At 37.3% G+C, this 23813-nt stretch overlaps 1 protein-coding gene across 1 annotated transcript in view; it reads right to left on the bottom strand.

Moving 5' to 3' along the window:
- LOC139724197 (V-type proton ATPase 116 kDa subunit a 1-like) overlaps positions 1 to 12557 on the bottom strand; it is a 32158-nt gene extending 19601 nt beyond the window's left edge. Inside the window, exons 1-6 of the mRNA XM_071635341.1 lie at positions 12441 to 12557; positions 11357 to 11435; positions 4064 to 4161; positions 1994 to 2122; positions 1335 to 1381; positions 657 to 783 (exon numbers count right to left, since the gene is read on the bottom strand). Of these exons, the coding sequence (XP_071491442.1) occupies positions 657 to 783; positions 1335 to 1381; positions 1994 to 2122; positions 4064 to 4161; positions 11357 to 11435; positions 12441 to 12557 (597 nt within the window). The remainder of the gene's footprint in view (positions 1 to 656; positions 784 to 1334; positions 1382 to 1993; positions 2123 to 4063; positions 4162 to 11356; positions 11436 to 12440) is intronic.
- Between the last annotated feature and the right edge of the window lie 11256 nt (positions 12558 to 23813).

The raw sequence follows: 23813 nt of genomic DNA, 5'->3' as shown, positions 1-23813 counted from the left end.
GCACAGTAAATCACGACGTCATTTTGATCAAAAATGGGGCACAGCTATTTTCATGACTCCACTTTTAACCAATCAGATGAGAGCAATCTATATATGAGGTATATAACAAAAACTAGTCATAGACCCCTTTTCAATAAACTTGGGAAGTCTGAGAGGCAAACAATAACTGTTTGGTACATGCAAGATAATTGTAAAAATTCTGAGTATTTGACATCAAATCATAACGAATGTGACAATAAAGAGAAAATCATACAGTCATTGATTTGTTAACTAATCGATAATCGTTTAGTGGAAAAATAAGCAAAGAAAATGGGATTCCATCGGGATCAGAACCCGCGACCTCCGGATGCTTGCCCGGTGCTCTACGGACCGAGCTATGTAGAAAGCCTTAGTTCAGTGTTCGTCCCAGAAACCCTTAATTCTCAATGCTCCAATGGTAAGAAGCTATAGCAGTGTGTTTGTGTGTGACACACACGTACAGACTCGAAGCTGGCATAAACCCGAAGGATAATTCAACTTTGGGATAAATGCGAGGGATCACCGAAGTGATGCAGCTTTTTCAGTATGTAACAAACGCAAACAGAAGAAAACTGACCAGAAATGAATATAATTCATTAGTGGAAAAATGAGCAAAGAAAATGGGATTCCTGACTCACAGTGCTTGGATCTTTGAGAGACTCCTGGATCTCGGCCTGACGGAGGAACACGTTGCCACGGCAAACCCGCCACAGCATCTGCTCAAAGGCCGGGATTCGCTCACGTCGAATCACACCAGTGACAAACCTAATAATAATAATAATAATAATAGCTGGTTTTTATATAGCGCATTTCACACACTTCAGGGTTTCAATGCACTTTACAGACTATTATTACCCCGGTCACTGGATACATTATTTCCAACCAGCACTATAACAGTGCTCATTCTCCACTCCCTGGGGAGCATTCCAGCCAGTCGCAGCCAGCCAGTCGCAGCCAGTCGCAGCCTAACCAAAATACTATGTATAATTTCAGAAATTACACATGTACATGTATGCAATAATTTCTTGACGAAAATCACTGATAGGGCGAAACAGATTCTACGCATTAAGAGGTGTGCACTATACAATCTGCATAAATTTGCAGGTACATGTATCTCCATGCCCCTCAATGGGCACTCCTGAATCAGGAAGATTTTGAGATTCGTTTGTCAGGACCTGCATGAAGAGATATTAACATTTTTAGGGAGTCCCCTGCTGAATCAAGGGAGACTTGACAGCTCTACTTGATGTGTATGTTCATTTTTCAACTTGTCTTACACAAAATAATTCTCTTGGCATGTTGTCAAATCAACTTACCCAAGCTGCATATCAGAGAAGCCAAATCCTTCCTCAGGTCTGTTTCCCTACAAGGTGACACAAAGATTACAGTTTGTGACACAATGCATTTCAATAAAGATCAACAAATCACAACATAATACAGCAACAAAGCAAACATGGCTCTCTTAGTCAGGAACAAGAAGGTTGTATAACACACTTAGGCCCTTATGCACTGATGCTGTGATTTGATACTGAAAGTGATACTTATGACCAAATCCATCATTACTAGCTTTTACTGGACTTCCTGGTATCTTGCTTCATAGACCCCAGTAGGTCATGTTGCCATTAGCACAGCTTGCCTGCTTGCTATTAAAAAGGGCAACTCAAACTTACTGTTGGGTAAGTAAAGTGAATGGTCATTTCACTGGGTGAGAATGATAAGGGCATTAAGGTGCCTCGGCACTATGACTTTAGTGGCAACTTAACGCCCTTATCATTCTCAACTGACGACCTGTCCATTCAAAATATGGAACCTTCATCCCAAAGCTTATTCTGACCAGTAGGAGAAGTAAGTTGTTGTCATATTCACTGCAGGTGTACAATTTTAAGTTTACAAAACATATATTCATTGTCTCATCAAATGTGTACTGGTTTTTGATTTTTTTTTTCAGGGTTTGAGTCTGACCTATGACCCCTACCTCTTGGAAGAAGGTCTGAGTGTTCTTCAGGATGTGTTTGAGCTCCGTCAGTTCCAGGAAATTTCTCATCAGGGCCTCCTGGTTGGTGTTCACCTCCTTCAGTTCGTTTTCCAGCTTCTCGAAACATGCCTGGAGAATGGGTGGATGGGGGAAGAGGGGGTGGGAATGAGTACATCAAGCAAGTTTCTACTATTAACTCTTTATGTGCCATGATGGAAACCTCCTTTGTGCCATGTGCATTATTCTGAGACAGCAACATAGTCATGCATTGAGAAAATATTCTGTTTTTCAAATCTATGTAACTTTTTAAAACTTTGATACCTTTGACATGCAATGAGAAAAGTTGTAGAAAAAATGTCAAGCTTTGATTGGATGTAAATTAAATGACAAATTATGTGATTATTTTTCTTTCAAATGACCAGTAGCTAAATTGTTGTACCTGAGGCATCACTTTTGCACACAAAACAGTGACAGAAAGTTAGAATTTATTCGCAAATCCAGTAGGGAACACCGCCTGATATTCGAGCATCACATAAAATGTGTGCTATATGTGACAGAAATGGAACCGCGAGAAATGCTTTCATTGTATTGTGGTGTTGGGCAATTTATCGATCGGTTTGGGCGGGTTTGTGCATTTGAGCAGAATATGCAAACTTGGCATGCCATCGATTCAGTCGGGTGGTCGAACGTGGCACATACAGAGTTAAACACCTCAAGGGCATCGAAAAATGAGTCTAACGATGAGGATAATAACCAGGAAATCCTCCAGCATTAATATGCCTTTCTGCCAGAAAGGTATGATTTGACATTGGCTCTCGCTAAGAGTGGTATTGACCACTGGACACTAGTGGACAGACAGAGAGACGCTATCACGAGTTTCAAGAATGCATTGCTGCAAAGGGAAGATAAGCTGTCTGGAAAGGCACAATAACAATCCACATCATGCTACATTTCACTTTGGCATACATGTGCAACATACAGCAGACTAGCATTTGAGAGTAAAAAAAAAAAAAAGCAAAATCCTAAAAGCACTGACTTGTGCTGATTTACATCCTTCTGACTCCCTAAACTGAAACTAGTATATCTGCAAGAAGTTTGTATTAATCAATTCTTTTTAGGCTTGAGAATCAGACTAATTCATATAAGTAAAGTTTCATCATTGTGAAAGCTTTGTGCACTTCTTTTCAGAGGAAAGAGTACCAATATGAAGAGAAATATATATTTGGTAAATTAACCTATGTTTAATGAAACCAAAAGTTTATGGTGGTGGCTTTTGTACACATAAAAAAATGCATAGTCCTCCTGTTGTGTTTCTCCTGGAGGGTCTTTGATTGTTACTCGTACCCATTTCTAAGAAAACACGCCATTCAAAGTTGATGAGTTATTTTAAAGATGTTGGCTACATGCATGAGATCACAGTCACTATTCAATGTCTGACTCAGTTGACATTTCTTTCATTGCAGTGCCCATAAAAAGGGTAGGTATCATATTCATTCATTCAAAGAGAAATATAGGGTGCCCTGTGCCCCTGAAGGAATACTGGGTGAGGTTTGGTAACAAAGTCCAAATGCTATCAGATGGCCCTGGCATCAGGTATTAAGGTGACTGAGAAAAATCTAGCATTCCCTCTGGAAAGTAAACCACAATTCATAGATTCATATTTAACAGGCTCATATCAAGTAATCACACAGCATGTCACACTTGTTGTACCTCTGAGAGATTGTCGACTGTAAAACATAATATCAAGGGTTTCAGTGTGTGGTTTCATCTTTTTCTTCTTTCCCTTCAAAAGATAGTTTTCTATATCTCTCTGAAAGGGACTTACGTGTACATGTGCTTTAGTAATGACACACAAATTCCAAGTAGAATGTTGGTGATCATTTTACACATGTCAAGTACTCAACTCTCTCTATACTTTTACAACTGTGCTACACATCAATGATACATCCCCTTGTGTTTTATATGTAATGTGAGAAAACATGCAATCTTTATGGATGACTTCTAAGAACAGTAACATTGAATTATTACAAATCTGTTTACTAGGAGAGCAAAAAACACCCTCCTGCTTACCTCAAGGTCAATCATTTCCCTCGGAGCAGGTGCATTAGGGTTTTCTCCTGTGTTCAAGATGGAGATACCACTGGTAGTCACTTCTTTCTCAAAGAAACCTGAGGAGACCAATGAAGGAATAATGATGTAATGGTGTTGTACTGTAAGGTGTGTGTGCACACTGATAACCTGTTGAGGACGGTTTGATTTTGCTACAACATGCTTTTCCCATATACACTTGCCTAAGTATACTCGGGACTCATCCTCAACGTGTTAAGGGCATTGCAGTCATTTCACACAACGTTGTGCATCTCATACGACATGCTTATTACAACATCTTTTGTTACATGATCAAAGTATGTGATCTATATCAAAATCATGATCCATAAAGATACTATGAACTACCAATACAGCACACACATTTCAAAGGAATTCTAAAAGCTATGCAAGATAATGGCCTAGACCAATCAATGTGTGTCTACTCAAAAATCTATGAAATTTTGTCTTCCCTCTGCGAAAATATCATGTTTATTCTTACAGCATCAAATTAATGTGCACTATCTTTACACATCTTAACTGATTGATGGAACTATTCTCCCCATGACAAAAGCTAATTTGAAGAAGAACAATTCCATACAAGCTATTGATCACCACGTCTTGTCATATTGGAAACCAATATAGAAGGGTACAACATTGTAATCCTGGCTGAGAAGACATTTATCAGTATGTCACAGGGTGTGCTTCTCTCACACAGACTAACTGTCTGGATCATGTGACTGTGACGGGAAGCAACAGCACACAATTCAGTGATCATGTGACATAGTAACTGTCACATGACACCAGAATGGTATATAATCAAAGTATCTCATGGCATTATAATTTAAAAGAGTTCAACTGAAACACTCTTTTAGCACTTCCTTGAACTAAGCAAACAGTTAATTAGTTCTACAAACATTTTTGTTATTAGATATGCCTAATTGCTTGTTTGTTAAATAGACAATGTGTTACAGACAATGTAGTCTCTATCAAAAGTATGTTTTAAATCACTGAGAAAGGTTTCACATCTACAACAAGTCACTGAACATAAACTGACTTGAAGAGCTGAGTGTAAAGGGATGGTATAGTATTGGTACAATGTAGAGATGAGGATTGGGCTTTTAACTTTTTGCGAGATATCAAGAAACCACTCATGAAATAACAGAGAGCATACCATTCTAAGAGGGATATAAAATCTATTAGATGAAAATCGGTTATGGAATGGCAGAGACATCCAAACACAAAGTAAAATACAGGGATAAAGGTGGGATCCACCTTATATTAGGATTGCTTTGTTTTGGATATCTCAGCCATTTTAAAACCAATTTTCATGAAATAAATGTTGAATCCCTCTTGGAAGTCCTTGCTCTTTCATATTTCATAAGAGGTTCTCATTATCTCACCAAAAAATGTTAGAAACCTAGGTTAGGTCTCAACTAAAGCTATACGATCCCTTTAATGGTCATAGCTGGGGTCCAGAATCTTTTGTCTGGATGAAAAACACTTGGACTTTTACCATTTGAACACAGCTTTATTGCCTTCACAGCCATTTTTTTTTAAATAGCATTCATTGTACACTACAATAGAGGTATATCTATGACACTAGCTGTACACCAGTTGTCATTTATAAAGGGTTTTCTGACTGTATGCAAAGTGATATTCAATGCGCTGCTGGAGACTTTTATGACAGGTAACTGGAGCCAGGTCAGGGTACTAGCTAGTCTCTGCCAACAGCCCTCCTGAGGTATACTAATTGCATGAGAAGTGCTGTGATGGCCCTCACATGAGAGGGAGGCAAGCCACCAGTGAGAGGCAAGTAGCAGGAAGAGGGCCTTTGAATTACCCACTACTAATCTCTTTTTTTTTTTTTTTTAATTTGACTGAATTCACTGCCAGCCGTCTGTGACTAAAAACAACAACAACAACAACAACGACGACGACAACAACAACAACAACAACAACAACAACAACAACAACAACAACAACAACAACAACAACAACAACAACAACAACAACAACAACAACAACAACAACAACAACAACAACAACAACAACAACAACAACAAACAACAACAACAACAACAACAACAACAGCAACAACAGCAGCACACTATCCACAGAGGCTGAAATCCATGTGTATTTGTTATTGATGAAGAATTGATAGGTGAATGTTGCAATCCCATTGATCATTGGTTATGTGTCTGAGTGAATCATTCATGAGGAAAGATGTGCCAGTATACTGTATACGCTATATATTTTGCGGGGGTTTTATTTTCGCGAATTTCGCGAGTCGGGAGCTATTCGCGAAATCAACAACACGCGAAAATATTACCTTCCAAAATGAATCCCTTGCCTTGATTAAAGGGAAGATAAACCCCAAGAGCAATGTGGATTGAGTGAAAGCAGCAACATTAGTAGAACACATCAGTGAAAGTTTGAAGAAAATCGGACAATCGATGCAAAAGTTATGAATTTTTAAAGTTTTGGTGTTGGAACCGCTGGACGAGGAGACTACTAGAGGTTATGACGTATGAGTGGACAACAATACCAAGAAAATATAAAGAGAATTCTACAATAATCAATTTTTCATGAAAATTACAAATTCCATCAGCTTGACATTGACATATGTTAAGGGTAGCAATTATTCCCCCTGCTTTCTGACAGAGGTTGGTCCATTGCTCTTTCATAATTCTAGAAAAGTGAATTTTTGTTGAATTTCCTTTATATTTTCTTTGTATTGTTGTCCACTCATACGTCATATCCTCTAGTAGTCTCCTCATCCAGCGGTTCCAACACCAAAACTTTAAAGATTCATAACTTTTGCATTGATTGTCCGATTTTCCTCAAACTTTCACTGATGTGTTCTACTAATGTTGCTGCTTTCACTCAATCCACATTGCTTTTTGGGTTTACCTTCCCTTTAAATACGAACATTTCAGTACTAGTATACCATGTCATGGCTTACCGAACAGACCATACTGGCTAAGCTTGTTTACGTACATATAGCACGTCCACGTCTACTTACGAATACTGTAGAGAGCCAATCCATTATCGCAAGGGGACCACTCGTCAGAAATCTAGCGCGATGGACTTCACCACTTCAAAAAATGTTGAATTCTAACTTACTAGTTCGCAGAGTTTGGTAAATTTTTTTCATGCAGTGTATAACTAGTATCATTCTTATTTGCTAGTAAGTTGAAAATTCACACTTTCTTTGCCACTTCATATTTTCTCTGGTCCCCCAATCGCGAATTTAACCACTCGCGAAAATGTGTGACAGCGGCAATTCGCGAAAATTTATGTACGCGAAAATTATAGCGTATACAGTATTTCTCCTGGTTCACAAATAATGCCCACACTCACAGATCAGTTCACATAATGCCCACATTCAATACCTCAGTACAGCACTGAGTGACATCCTTTTAATAGCTTCAACTTACGTCACACACAATGAGCTACGTATTTTGGAGTTTCACTTTGTGCATCACGAGTGGAAAAAGGTCGTTTGTACCAACAAGAAAGTCTGTTTTAAATTCATTAATAAGTATCTGTGATATGATTTTTCATGGAATCCTACATTAAACTGACTCGTGCTTACCAGCACATCCACCTGACAGCACCAAAGTGTTCATTAAATCTGAGTATCCTACAATTAGTGAATAGAAAAAAGCTTGTTAATGTTTCCAGGGTAGAGCAATGAAATGGAGGCATGTACCCCCAAGATGGGCCTTTCAAATTCTAGTCACCTGATCTCCGCAAGTTAGTTTGATATGAACCATCACATATCATATTGGGCAATATGATTAATGCACTATCGCTTTGAAAACAAGGGAAGTATTGGGAACAGGCATATATAATCAACTGAGAAAAAAGAAATAACATTTTCTGAAATGTACACATTTGATGAGCTAAATGACATGAGGTTATGTCTTATTAGTGGTGGTGAAAACAGCATGAAGGTCTTTGAAAAAGACTAGGTACCTGCATATTATGTTAAATGACACAAAGCTCCCGTTCCCACACACACTGTACGTACACGTACAATGTACATTTGTACGCTGTACCAAGTAGTGGCTTTACACATAGACTGCCAGTGTACATTTTACAGCTTTAGGTACATTATTTACATGGTTTTGTGACACTAAAGTTGCATACTTTGATTTAAAAGCTAATGACAGGTTGTTTCAAAGCTTAAAGGGATGGTACAGTATTGGTGGAGATGAAAATTGGGCTTTAACTTTTTTTGCGAGATACCAAGAAAACACGTATGAAATTGTACAGAGCATACCATTCTAAGAGGAATTCAAAGTTTATTTGATAAAAATCGGGTTTGGAATAGCTGAAACATCCAAAAACAAAGTAAAACAAAACAATTGCAATAAAATGTGGGTCCCACACTTTATCACAATGATCACTCTGTTTTGGATATCTCAGCCATTTCGAAATCAATTTTCATCAAATGTTGAAATCCTCATGGAATTACATGCCCTTTCATATTTCATAAGAGGTTTCTCACTATCTCACCAAAAAATGATAAAAACTTGAAGTTAAGTCTCAACTAAAACTATACGATCCCTTTAAAACTGCCCATGTCCACACTAAGAATGACACTATGCATTTTCTATTGCAATGGGGAAAACAAAGCATCTGAGGGAGAAGTCTCATTTGTTTTAATAGATGGTCATCATTTTGACAAGGAGCACAGAATATTTCTGGGATCATTAAATATCAAGAATCTTTCAAGGAAACCTACTTCCCTATTAAACAACCCCTTCATTCTAATACAGCTAGAATAAATTAGAAATTGTAATAGTGCATTAAAATTTCCCATGCTAATCATGATTGATTTTCAGAGGGACATCAAAGACCAAGGTCTTGGAGTTGGATTGATTTTTAAGATGGGAACATCATGTTCAGATATGTCACCTACACTTGTAACTTATCCATAGGATTGGCTATCAGCCTACATCAGTCAACTGTGTTTATAAGGTACCTGCCTTAGTGATAGTGACTACCAAAGCCGACTATCACAGAAAAACATTATCTAGAGCTAAACCATAAACATGGTGAGCAAAATGCACACCTTTACAGGGTTCACTGATACTCGCATATATTTAATATCTTCTTACAATATGAAAGAGGATGTAGCAAAACTGTGGCATTATAAAAACAAAGAAGGTGTATGGGTTGCTCATATTACACTTAATGTTGTTGGCTCTATATATCAACTTGGTGTCTTTGACTTGTTGTAAGTCATAGTAGAGTTTACATGTATACATTCATACCACATTCATTCCTTTAGAAATACAGTGTAGATTACTGTTGATCATACTAAATAGATTATCCTGACCTTTTCAATTCATTCATAGTAAGAAGTAAATAAAGAAATTATGTAATGCCTACTGATATTGTCGTTCAAATGTTTCGACAGAAGAATGATGGCTCAGTGGTTGTCTTCTATGAACCAAATTTTCTAAATAAAGTTCAGGCATACATTGTAAATTCAAAGAATTTACTGCAACACCATTACTTCACTATACAATCAATCATATCAGTGATCAAATATTTACACTGCACACAGTGTATTTGATTAGGCAGGTCTTACTGGATCCAGACTGATTATGATGAACCCTGCTCATACCAAATGGATTCTCTAGGGGGCAATGGTACAATTATCATACCGATGTCTTTGATTATGAAATATGCAATCATAGTCTATTTGTGTCTACTATGTAATTACATATTATCTTTCACAACCTCCATTCTTTACATCTGAAGGAGTCGGTGCAATATAGTGCTAACCCACACTTTTGTCAAAATTGAGTTACATGCATTTTCATAATCCTTACCCCTTACCCTTCACTCTAACCTCAATGAAAATATCATACTTAGTATTTGAATTCAACCAATAAGATGGTAAAAATGCATGCATTCATGTTTTATTAATGTACAATGTATGGACTTTCCAAACATTCAACAGCGATTATCTCAAAATGACTATTGTGTGGGTTAGCACTATATTGCACCAACCCTTTCATCTGTTTCTGAGATCTGCAGGCCTTTGAAGCACACTCTGTCTACATCTACTTTGTAATTACCCATTGTCTTCCAAGATCTGTACTATTTATCATTCTTCACGTCTGTTTCTGGGATTTGCAGGCCTTTGAAGCACACTCTCACCACCTTTCATACACATATCTAGCACTCACTCGACATTTCAAAATCACCGTTTAATCTTTTCTGTCCCATGGTCTTTGGACGGTCTGTACAATGCTATGGGGTTTTCTGTGCCAACCAGCATTCACAGTGCTCAGACAAGGGGTTAACGATGCTTGTTCAGTAAAATTAGTGCTTCTCTTTACATCCCTGTCGCTTCTTATTCACGAGGAGCTCCTTAGCAGACATTTGTCTCACAGTGCACAAATATTGATTGCTTTCAGAGTTCACAGCATGTCAGAAACATAATTAATGCAATTCAAGGATTTGCTCTATGACCTGTACGAGCAAGCAATTGATTTCCATTTCATATATTGAGCAATAATAAATATTCCGCTAGTTGTAACAGGATTGAAATCAAGATCTCACTTCGGATAGCTTATAGGTAAAGGATGCTCATAGGCACAGAGCCACTTACATGCTTTTTTTTTCTGCGTGTGGACCTGGATTGCACTGTATCAAAGTCACATGGTGTTGTACTTTGTAGTACTCCTAGAACTATGATGCAACAATATAATTTTTCTCTGTCATTGGTCGAAGAGGTTTCTTGGTTTTCATTTCATTTTTGCCTGACATGTTTCTGCAACCGATCTCAGGGGTCGTTAGTGCTAACTGTATTAGAAGTTTCAACTTAGCTTTAAGCTTATTTACAGTCTAACTGTTCTAACTGTATTAGAAGTTTCAACTTAGCTTATATTAACAGGATATGTATACAAATGAACCAAATAAACGATATTATTGCACTTTTGATTGCTACAGCACAACATGTAGACATATGCACCTACAACAGTGTAGCCATTACTCCACATGTGGATATTATATTTGACTTCTGTGCAGGTAAACAATAGTCACGGGTGGAGTAATTATATGGACTTTGATATTGTATGCTGGTGGACCGATCCTGTGATATAACAGTAAAAAAAATCAAAATATGTTTGCACTGTAATATCATGGAAAATTCCCTTTTTCTCATCTGCACTGCAAACATGGCTACCTACCCAAGTTGTTTTCTGAACAGACTCATGTTTTTTTCAATGATTAATTCTATGCATGTGCACTTACGTAATCTCCTCTCCATTTCATCACATCGCCGGACCTCGTTAACAAACTTGCGCTGGAAGGCATTCACATCTGGATTCAACTGTTTCAAAAAAGGGACAGTTAATCACGGAAAGAGAATCCATATTACCGGTAATCATAGCCTTGTATGTCACACTCAACTTTTCACTTCTAAATCTTCTTTAAACGATCTTTTTGTTCGAGCTGTGATTAACTGGATCACATTCTCACATCCGTATTACTTTTTGGATTCTCTTCACATTATTTGTCACCAGTAATCTTTGCATCACAGGTTTTGCCTGCTAAAATTTTTTCAGACAATTCTGGTGTTGTCTTACTGCAAATTGAACACAAATTTGACTTGTTAGCAAATGACAAATCAAGTGCACACAGTTATTTCAGTGTGGTAACTCTATCGCAGTATGGATATATCCTATTTGATTGAATATTGCCAGACTTGTGTCATGAAAAACATACGCTTGAAGTCTTATCCAAAATGCTCCTGAATTTACAAGACTACATGACTTTTACCTAATTTTTCCTTATGTCATTAGGCTAACAGTTGTTATTATTATATTTACATCAAGTTTGATTATTTTTCACCAAGTTTTCATTTGAAAACCAGAGAGATAATAATAATATCTCCATTTACTTTAGCATTTGATGTACATACAACATTTAAATACAATTTCCAAAGCAGATAGAATGTCCTCAACATTTTGCCATGATTCAAATTCATGAAATTCTTCTATCGAGATGTTTTTCATTGCAACTGATTGACAAATTGCCCTACATTGAGACGTAAATAAGCACTGAATTGATCAATGTTTTCGAATCCTACACGTGGTCGTAGGTTCGAATCCTACTCGAGTATGTATGCCCATGATTTTTTATCATGGCTACTACTAAAACACTGATCAATTCAGTGCTTATTTACGTCGATGTAGGGCAATTTGTCAATCAGTTGCAATTTTGCCATGATGTTGAACTCAGTTTTGCTGATTTAAGAATGAACAATGAACAAGAACACATTATCAGTTGAGTACAAAAAGTGATAATTGTGATGTCATAATGACTTCCAACTTACATCTCTGAACTGAACCAGTCCCAGCTCTCCCAGTTCCGCCACACATGCATAGGCCGCCTCAGACTGCAAGAACAGCTGGGCCAGGCACATCTCCTCACTGCGATACAACGACCCCATGGTGGTGGGGTGTGGTTATACCTCTGGTGGAGAAGGACCGGAGTAAAAGGTAGAGGTATGGCTTTGGTCTAGAAGAGTGTGACACTGTTCAGAACTTCAGAGTGCTTCAGGATTCAGAAGGAAGATGTCAATTTGTACACACAAAGCAGATGAGTCTGCAGAGAAGAGAATATTACACAATTGTATCAAATGTTTAATACTGAAAAGACAAGGTCTAGATACAACATGTACATAAAAAAAAAAATAACACTAGTAACCCTCAACAATCCACTCCTTGGATGTAGTACTGATGTTGTTGGTTTTTTTCTTCAGTAGATGCTGGTGGAACAATTTGTTCAATTCAATTCAAATGAATTTATTAGGAATTTTCTAAATCGAATATATATTACAAATGAAATACAGTCATTTCTTTTTGTTTACAAGACAATAGAACATACAGTGTGTACATCTGAATACAAAACCGAGATATACGTATACAGATCAAAGAAAAGAACAAGAAAACACATCAATTGGGAACCACTCGGGATAAAGTCAATCAAATGATCTGACTGAATTATGGCACATGTATTGGGAGCGTGAATGCAGAAGACTGTCGTCAAATAAGCACAAGTATAGCTTGACGATATGACAGCCTTTGAATGGTGACTGTGCATTTTGCTTTATTTCCTTCTCTCATGGTATTAGTAGAGTAGAGAAGTACATGTCAGCACAGCACATGAAAAAAAAAAAAGCAAGGAGGAAAAAACACAATCGCTGCATGTTTGACGAGTTCAATTGTTTCATTTTTCAGCTTTAGCATCAACAGCTTTACAATTTAGCAGACAACCATCTATTCATGTTTACTGCAGAAGAAAATTTTAGTGCAAATCTGCCGACCAGGAAATGAGGAACACTGATGCAACCCTGCATACTACCCAACAGGGACAGGCATGAAACTAAAAGTTGCCAAAATGTGGCAACGTTTTGCAATTAAGAAAGTGAGATAAAGGCTGGAAAACAACTGTCAACAAATTTATGATAACTACTTTGTGCCTCTATGGTAGTGAATTATTGCTCTCCCACACATACACACAAAATTATCATCATCTGCATATCTGTACATACATTTGCAAGTACTGTATTTTACAAAATGGGAATTGTATGGTTTCACAAGTTACCATATTGAATTCGTGATTGAGAACCATGGTAGCATTTCATGAGAAATAAGATTGATCCCTTTTCAGGAAAAAAGCTGGTGATTTCCCACCTTGGAGACAATAAACAGCACATCTTGTGTTATGATAGATGATATTTCTCTCAGTTGTTCAATTTCACAAATATCAGTTGATTTGCAATATACACTGTGTGCCTAAAAAATAAAGACACTGAAATACATAGCGGGTAGGCAGCACATAGATACCCATCTGCCCCCCCCCCCCCCTCCCAAAAAAAAAAAAAAATACACACACACACACACACACACACACACAACACACAAATCCTTGCAGTACAGTTGTAACATAACCATGACATTAACTGCTATACATGTACATGCCTAGCAGTTGGTTGTAAGTGTGCTTCTTTAACCCGTTGAGGACAAGCTGATTTTGTTATAACACAGATTTCCCAAAGACACCTGGCTGAGTGTATACTCAGGACTAGTCTTCAATGGGTTAACCAAGGAGATACAGTTTTAGGCGAACGCTCATCTCCTTGCTAGGACAGTCCAATGTGCATCCATGGAGTGATTGCACACTGGCTGGATGAGGAGCTTGGAAGATGGGTGAATAGATGGTGTGCATCTAATTAGGATAGCAGGGCACACTACCTGCTTCACTGCATGCACACTCCTACCTAACACACACAATACACGGTTTGGGATGATATCACTCGGCCATATGGCTGCATTCTGTGTATATGTGTGTGTGTGTGGGGGGGGGGGGGATATTATTGATTCCAATCAACCAGGGTATTGCACTTAAATGCAAAAGACTCATTTACATAATTCAGTCATGCGATGTATGGTGATATTTCAACCTTGGTGCAATACAAAAGCGTATTCTGTACCTAATCTCTTCAATGATGCCCAAGAATAGCTGCATTTAATATCTCACTGGGTACCGGCATTATGGTTACACAATATTACAATTTTGCTGAAATCTCTATTGGATTGGCATTGTGATAAACTGACATTCAAATTTGCAGTCACTTTTCAATTCAATTCAATCTGAAGTTTTCCACGTTTGCCATCTCATTGTGATGGATCAATTTTACACCATAATCTGTAATTCTTTTTGTTTAAATCATCTTTGCATACTATGATTTGGACTTGTAATTTCCTCTTGAAAAAAAAAAAAATTGTCCCTCCACAACAATACTTTCCTTTTAACATAAACATAAACATATTGACGTGTACTTTGCCTGTAACACATGACACTGTTAGCATGATTGATATGAAAATAACCTCTGTACTTGCTCAACAAAAACCCTATATTCTCTTTGCAAGATTCATTACACTCTAAAACAGCCTTTCAAACCCGAGGCAAGAAAAAAAAAGAGAAAAAGGCGGAGTACTTTCAATCATGATGCTTCCATATGAATATGATATGGTGGAATATATTTTGACATGGAATCCAGATTTATAATGGGCAATCAATGCCTTTAGGTTTGTGACTACCTAGGGACATGTATTGGAAGCACAATACATGTATCTCATCGCTGCTTTAAAACTTTTGAGTCTGTGTGGGGTATGATAGGCGCCAAGTTAATGACATACAGGGTAGCGCCAGTCACATGCTCCCTCAATTGCTGACTACAATTTATGTGAGCGAGACAATGCATTTGCTTGAACAATAAAAGTCATGGATCTACTGTCATTGCCAAGCACAATTTTGTTAGGTTAGTACAACGTATTGACATTGCTCAAAATAGAAGTTTTGCAGTGAGCAAACACAATATCCACATTACTGTAAATGTCGATATTTTTCACATTGATTCATTTTTTCACATTATTGAGAGACTCAAAAACAAAGTGCCAGGCTCTTGAAATTGCTCTGCGCATTGTCAACCAATTCAAAATGTGCCAAGAAATTTGTGAAGATATTTGTGCAAGTTTTAGTATTTAGCTGGGCAAAAATAGTGTGAATTACGCAAAAGTTAAAGGGACTGTACAGTACTGGTTGAGGTGGGGATTCATGTTTTGAACATTCCTCAGTGAGATAATGAGAAACCTCTTATGAAATATGAAAGAGCATATAGTTTTAAAAAGGATTCAATGTTTATTTGATGAAAATTGTTTTTCAAATGGCTGAGATCCACCTCTTATGAAATATGAAAGAGCATATAGTTTTAAAAAGGATTCAATGTTTATTTGATGAAAATTGTTTTTCAAATGGCTGAGATACCTAAAAAAGTGCTACATTTTTGTAATAATAAAAGGCGACAGGCCACACCTTTAATACAAAAATGTAGGATCTCTTTGTTCCACTACTGTACAGTCCCTTTAATGTACCCTGAAAATGTCCACGTTTACAGTACTTTAATAGCAACTTGTTTGTCAGTGTCATAATGTAGGCTGTGTCATTCCTTGGTTATGTAGGAGGCTCCCAAAAGACTTTAAGTATTGTATTTTTTCATGTCCTGAAAAGAGTTTGAATATCAACATCCTCCTGACATGAGAATTAATTATTTTGGTCTGTATAGAGAGGCATCCTGTGATGCACTGGTTTCTTCCTGATTACTTTTTGGAATCTCTTTGATTTCCCTCTTTGACACCCCCCCCCCCCCCCCACACACACACACACACAAACAAACACACACACACACACACTTTTGCTTTCGTTTTCTTTGTATTTAAATAACTGCACATCAAATTTCAAACTCCAATGGCTATGTGAACATTTAACAGATTAAATGTACATTGAACCTGAGCGAGTTGCCAATTGAAGCAACCAATTACATGTAGTTAACCCGTTGCAGACGAGTCCTGAGAATACTTGGGCAGATGGCTATGGGAAATGCGTGTTACAGTTAAATCAGTCTGTCCCAAACGGGTTATGATTTGAGCAAAGAAAAAAGGAATCAAAAGGATAGGCATAAAACAATATCCACATTTAGCATCATCCATAATGAGAATCACAAACAGCTGCCATGATCATGTGATGGTAGTTTTACTTTTTGTGTAGACTCCTCACTGAAACTAAAATACATAGTGCAGCTTGAAATGATCAAGGGAATTGTGCCATTCTCTCATTAGCAATAAAAGTAAATATTGTACAAATTAAATACCACATACAATTTTGTCAAATAAAATTTAAGACGATTGACATCTAGTGATCCCTTTGTGTATGGAGCAACATCTCGATTATAACTGCACTAAAGTGACAGAGACAGCTGTTAAAGATGAATACAGATGGCAACATGTCCGTATACTTTTTAAGTGTCATCTTCTCATCATTTGCCAACTTGTACTACAATCTAGTAGGACAGAATTGACACTGTGTTGGTTCCAATGTCGTCCACAGAGACTTCAGTTACCAAGTACAAGTGGGCAAGTCCAAGATAACACGCGCGTTACGTATGGGACATTCAGAGACTTTTATGACCTGAAAAATAGTGTTAATGGCTTTTGATCATATTAAGCTTTATCATGGTGATTGATATCTAGGAGAAGTATAATCATGCAAAAAATAGAGAAAAATGACCTTCACAATTATATTCTAGAAGAGAAAATATGTGCTGTTACGTATGGGACCAGAAAAATTTTGTTTTTTTGAACATTTTTTTCAACTTCAAAACTCTCTGAAAGTATTTCATTCCACAACTTGTAACTCACTGTGATGAAAGTCACAACACTCAAGATTATCACAGGTAAGTTTCGTGTCATTAGGTAAAAAGCTCTAATTACAGGTTCTAATTAAAGACAGACATGACGTGTTACGTATGGGACAGTTACGTATGGGACAGTTTGTCCCCCATTCATTTAGTGTGTGAAAAACCATGTTTATGGGTATTTTGCATAATTGTTGAAGTAAAATCAGTTGAAACTACTCAAATACTGATCCAGATTGTCAAGGAAACAATATTTCCCAAATATATACCATCCTAATCATATTCAATCATATTTTTATATTTTTATGACCAACCTGAGTATGCATGCCCTTTGTCCCCCATTCGTTTAGTGTGTGGAGAGACATGTTTAAGGGTATTTTGCAAAATAATTTTGCAAAATACCCATAAACAATTTTTTGCATAATTATTGAAATGGAATCAGTTGAAACTACTCAAATACTGATCCAGATTGACAAGGGAACAATATTCCCCAAATATTTACCATCATAATCATATTTAATCATATTCTATATTTTTATGACCAACCTGAGTATGTATGCCCTATTTTTATCAGGATAGTTACTATTGAAAAATTGAATAGTTTAAAGTGTTTACTTCCATTGATGAAGGGCAGTTTGCCATTTTGTTTCAATAAAAAACAACTTGACACAAGAAATATTAATTTTTATACAATGTAGATAAGCAATACCTGCTGCGTGGAACCCCAGTGATCGAGTAGATGTCTGTCTAGCAGTCAGGTCATTGATTCGAGTCACACCTCAGTATGTATACCCATGAATTTTGTCGTGGCTATTATTGAAACCTGAATAAGGACAATTTGTGTATCACTTGCAAAAAAAAAAAAATCATTTTACTTTATATTCTGTTTAAATATTTATATCACAACCATTTCAAATTGGATCTCCATCACTAAACTTTGAATTCCTCTAGTCTTAGGATTGTATGCTCTTTAGTAATTCATATAATTGGTTTCCAATCATCTCATTAAATGTTGGAAACTGAATCCCCATTTCTACAAAAAACTATACCATCCCTTTAATGCTGATTTTTCATTGTGTATTTTGCCATTTTCCCCTCCCCCTTTCTGAAAATTGTTCAATCAAGTACATGTATTGTTTAAAGTGTCTATAACTCAAAAAGTAGCGACAATGTTGGGATGCTTTCTTCAGGATGATTGACCATTTGTGTACTGAGAGACCTTCCCAGCTAGCTACTATGCATTCACATGCATTATGTATGAGGATGTCCCATACGTAACGCATTTGTCCCATACGTAACATTATTTCAATGCCTAATAAAAAATATTCCTTTTACTGTTTTTTCTTTTTTCTATGGTATTTAATTTCTCTAAACAATAAATTAGAACTTTCCAAAAGGGCATTAATATAACCTCAGCAATTTCAGAAAAAACCTAAAAAAATGACCTCAATTTGTTACGTATGGGACATCTCATGATAGGACACGAGCTAATTTGCATAATCATTTGCATAATCCCTAAATTTTCATACCAAGTTAAACTATTTGATGAACTTCTTATGTCCACATATTAATCAAATATCATTTGCTTTCCTTTGAATTAATATGAATTTTTATAAATGTCCCATACGTAACGCTGTGTTTCACATTTATGCAAATGAAGCCCTTGAAATTTGCATAAATTTATGTAATATAATTTTTTCCTCCATGGAAATCAAAACTTCAACTCATAAGCTTCAAAATGATACCAAACATATCAATATTGAGCAAAGATGAAATTTTGCCTTCTGAGGGGACCTTATCTTGGACTTGCCCAAGTGTGTACATACTCTCTCTCTCTCTCTCTGCGCCTTATTATCCACTTAATGATCTCAAATCCATAGAGTATATCTATTTGAGGACAAAAGTTGTATTTAACATACCTCTAACCCTCTCCAAGCATGACATACATTGTAAAGTCATACCCTCTTTGCCTATAAACTGCACTACCTGGATTTCTTCAACATATTGATATACGATACCTTGGATTGAACATGTTTTGGAAGTGGGCATAAAGTTAGACCAAACTTATTTGCCCCTCAGTAATATGAAAAAATAAGAATAGGCACTGTGCAGAAAACGTATCACACAGACAGGAAAATGTCTCTTCAGGGTTATGTTTTTTCTTGTTCTGACACCAAAATCTTTCTAAATATTCAAGTTCACTTCATGTTCAAGAAAATGATGTTTACTGTCCAAATTGTCAGTGGCCAAAACATAAATTCAATCATAGCTATTTTGCCAGCAGCTTTCAAGATACAGATAGAATGAACATTTTGCTTGTGCTACATGTGAGCAGGTATTCGCATCATCTCTCTAAAAAACGATACTCTCAATAAATCATACAATGAATCTATTGTGGCTTTGCCTTACCTGGAATAATGGTTGCCAAGCCATAAAAGTTTAATATTCCCTCTGCCAAGGAAGGAGGTTGTTTTCACTGGCATTGGTTTGTGTGTTAAAGTTTGTCTGTTTGTTTGTTTGTCTGTGTGCAAAATAAGTCAAAAATTGTGAATGGATCTGGATGAAACTTACAGGAAAAATTGATGACACAAGGAAGAAATGATAAAATTTTGGTAGTGATCTGAGAATTTTTATGGCTTTTTGCAGGATTTTTTATCGTTTTGCAGATTGGGTCAATGAACTTGAGAGGTAGGGCCTACATGTAATTTAAAGCTGTGCGTATTTGAGGTTTGCATGTATACATGCGCTCTTTAAAGCACATTTAGTATACCTTGCGTGGGCAATGCGTGGTGCAGATGGAAGCTGATGATGTTAACAAAAGGCTTCTAGATCATCTAGGAAATTGGACGATTTTCAGCATTTGTGTATATGGGTGGAAATTAGTTTCCTTGGCGGAGGTCTGCGCTCTCAGAGTGCTTTTCTAGTTTCAAATATATTACTCAAATTTAATATTTTCCTTGATCTTGATGTCATTAATTTGTACAAATGCCTGGTATGGCTATCCTGCATATTTAGGCAGCAATGCAGGAGTCGGAGAAATTACATTAAAATGTGTGTTGAACAAGTAAATAGTATACTATCATACCTTGTTAAAAAGACATGAAATTTCATTAAAAAATGTTTTAATACCTTACATTGTCCTTATAACTGCTAGGCCTAAATACACCTATCTACTCTAGGCCTGTTACATCAAGCCTTGGATGTGTGTCACACTGTGCAATTTTCTTGTGATGTAGCATCGCAGATAATGGTAGTGGTAGTCGACTGAAAGATTAGATCTAGATTGATTCTAGTCTGTATCTTGTCATCGGGGATATGTTCCGCAGAGACTGCATCTGGCTTCACACTTGACAGATCCCCTCCAGGCCAGGAGAGCTGTTACAGCCAAAAAATGATTTAAAAAGACTTCTCTGGACACACAGATTTTTCTGTCTACATGCAGACAGAAGACTGCCAGAATGCATTTCAATGCGCCAAGTGTGAGGAGGTCTGTGTTGCAATTGACTGAAAGATCGGTCTGTCATGGTCGTAGGGGATATGTTCCGCGGAGACTGTGTCTGGTTTCACGGATCCCCTCCTACTACTATGTCTACGCTACGGAGAGCGATAAAGTCCAAAATATAAGACTCCTCCGGACAGAGGGATCTTTCTGTCTATCAATATGTTGTAACAGCTAGCAATTCATAAAATTGATCATTTCACTTCTTTTATTGTTTCTGTTTCTGCATGGCAAAAACAGTGGGCTCTACAAAGTAACAGTCAAAGTGACAATCAGTAAACGTTACGAGACAGAAGATAACTTGACCTTTACCAAAATTTAATAGGGCTACCATGATCTTACATTTCACAATCATTTACTCTGTAGTCTATTTAATTGTTTTCTAGATGGTCTACTTTTAATAGATAGCTAGATTCTCATAGTCACACAACATACACATTAGTTAGTAAATAGATCTACACTCACCTGGACAAGGCCAAGGCAGCTGAGGAAGTGTTCGCAGAGGATGTAGGAATCTGCGATCTTTCGAACCTTAAAATACTAAAATCCACCCCACCACCACGTTCATACTCTCATATAGCAAGTCTCTGCTGATTCTAGTGATAGAAAATGCTAAGATAGGTGTGCAAAATCCAATGACCGGTCTGTAGAATCGATTTCCAAGACGTCCGGCAGGAGCCGCCTCTCTAATGACCCTCGTACTATTTACTCCTTACAATCTACGGGGGCTCCTCCTCCTCAGCTAGCTCTCAGCGAGCAACTCTGCATAAAGCTGTCGATTATGTCGGCAACTCGTATCAGTCGTAAGCTCGCCTGCCTCGTTCCGAAGAGTGATGCATGCACGGCTCTGTGTAAAATTAGGCGCAGCACCGCGCAGCACACCATCTACGGCTACCGGCTAAAGTGAAATGATCACGAAAATTTGTATAGGGTAGGACAATAGAGGGCAGTCAACCAGTCTGCGCAGAGCCTACCTTGTGACGGGTTGAGTGTACATGACACAAGCCAGTTCAAGTTGAGGAGTCTCCGTTTTTATCTCTCGACCATCAACTCCACAAATCTGGAATTTTCGGATCTGATTCGTTTACCAAGTTCTCTAGTAAACCTCAACTAAGCAAGACGTGACGCCCAGACTTCTGCAAATATGCAAATAGGATGCCTTCTTGCTCATTATTTCGTCAAGGAGGTACTAGGCTCGCCTATAGTACCTTCTTGGTCCAACTAGCAGATGTGTGCCAAGGGAAAGATATAATTCAGCCATAACACTGCAAGAAGATTATCTTTTTTGTTTATTGTTTATGACAGATGAAACAACTCCCACTTACTGTACGGAGAGAGGTGATGGATGGTACAGTGAAATCAAAATACTTTGCGTTGCTCCACGGAGACTGAGTAGCCTAGTAGCTATCATGCCTATAATTACGATTTTTATAATGTATTCAATAAAATTAAAAAACCGAAACAGACGAATGAATGTAGATCAGAGCCAACCAAAATTTTTGGTTATCATTTCACTTTTTGTTGAATAGATGATGGCTCGGAAATGGATACCAGCTTTCTGTCATGGCATTCACGCTGTGTTTTGTGGCCCACTACATCACGCAAGACTTACCAAGTCACGCCCCATTGAGCTGCGACCCAGGTCACGCTCACCCGCCCAGAAATCATTTTTATTTTTTTCTCACGCCTCCCATAGGAGGTTGGCTAAAGGATATATTATAGTTATTTACCTATTCTAAATATATATATATATTTTTTTTTTAAAGATCCGGGTGTCCAAAACTTTGTCATCTCTTAAATTATGTCAGTTATACATTCTACAAATGAAGAGCTTGCAACCAAAAGGCGCTAAATCCAATGAAAAATGATGGTTTAGCGACTTTTTGAAGCAAGCTCTTCAAATTAAGACAAAAAAGGCAAAATGCTCAAAATAATGCCCCCAGAGCCATCTTCCGTATCACAAACAGATCATGAAAATTATGTAAGTAAAATTGCATTATATATTGCCCAATGTCTAATCCCAAAATGAAAACGTTCCCTATACCGTCGGAGGGGGAACACCCCCGCCAGCACTGCCCCCCTCCCCCCCCCCCCCTTAGCATTCGCGAGATCGCATCAGTTGCTCACTCCTAGTTTTTCTCTGTGATTCATCGAGATGGAATAACCTTTCACTTTTTAAAATGATAATTTAACGTGCTGTCATTGGTAATTCTTACACAATAGTCCATTCCACGACACAGTTTCACAGGAGGAGGATTTAACCCTATTGTGAATATACAGATGAGTTAAGTCTTCAGCCCTGATGTGAAACGAACTATTAAAATGTCTTCATCCCTGTGAAACGAGTTCTTAGATTTACCTTGGCCTACTATAGCTTTTCCATTCCTATGAGAGTTCATGCATCAATTGGAATGAAGGTCATCCACAGGGATTTGCAGTCGAGTTTGTTTGCAAAAACCGATAAGTCCATTTTTGAAGATTTTGAAGTACGGTTCCTGTCATAAAGAACAAAATAATACCTTTAAAATGATACATTGGCCACTACATATAAAGGTTTATTTTTGATGTTATGGTCAAAGGAAGCAAAAATTTTCTTATTATTCTCTTTATTTTTCTTGACCTTAAATCGCAAATATCTCCATTTGGCAAATATGGACTTATCGGTTTTTGCAAACAAACTCTTCGTATGTTTCCCGATGATGAATACAGATACACCTGTCTATAGTGGCTCCAAGGGAAACGAGAAGGGTGGCCGCTATTGACAGGTCGCTGCTATAGGATCGCTTTGCTTTACTTTGTTTTTGGATATCTCAGCCATTTCCAAACCGATTTTCATCAAATAATCTTTGAATTGCTCTTAGAATAACTGTATGCACTTTAACATTTCGTAAAATGGTTTCTAAGTATCTCTTGCTCAACTTTCCATGGCAACAAATAGCAAATCATTA

Source organism: Diadema antillarum, unplaced genomic scaffold, assembly GCF_040938485.1.
Source record: "Diadema antillarum isolate AM-2024a unplaced genomic scaffold, OU_Dant_1.0 scf00000208, whole genome shotgun sequence".
Lineage (NCBI taxonomy): Eukaryota > Metazoa > Echinodermata > Echinoidea > Diadematoida > Diadematidae > Diadema > Diadema antillarum.
This window is presented reverse-complemented; position numbering and strand designations above follow the sequence as displayed.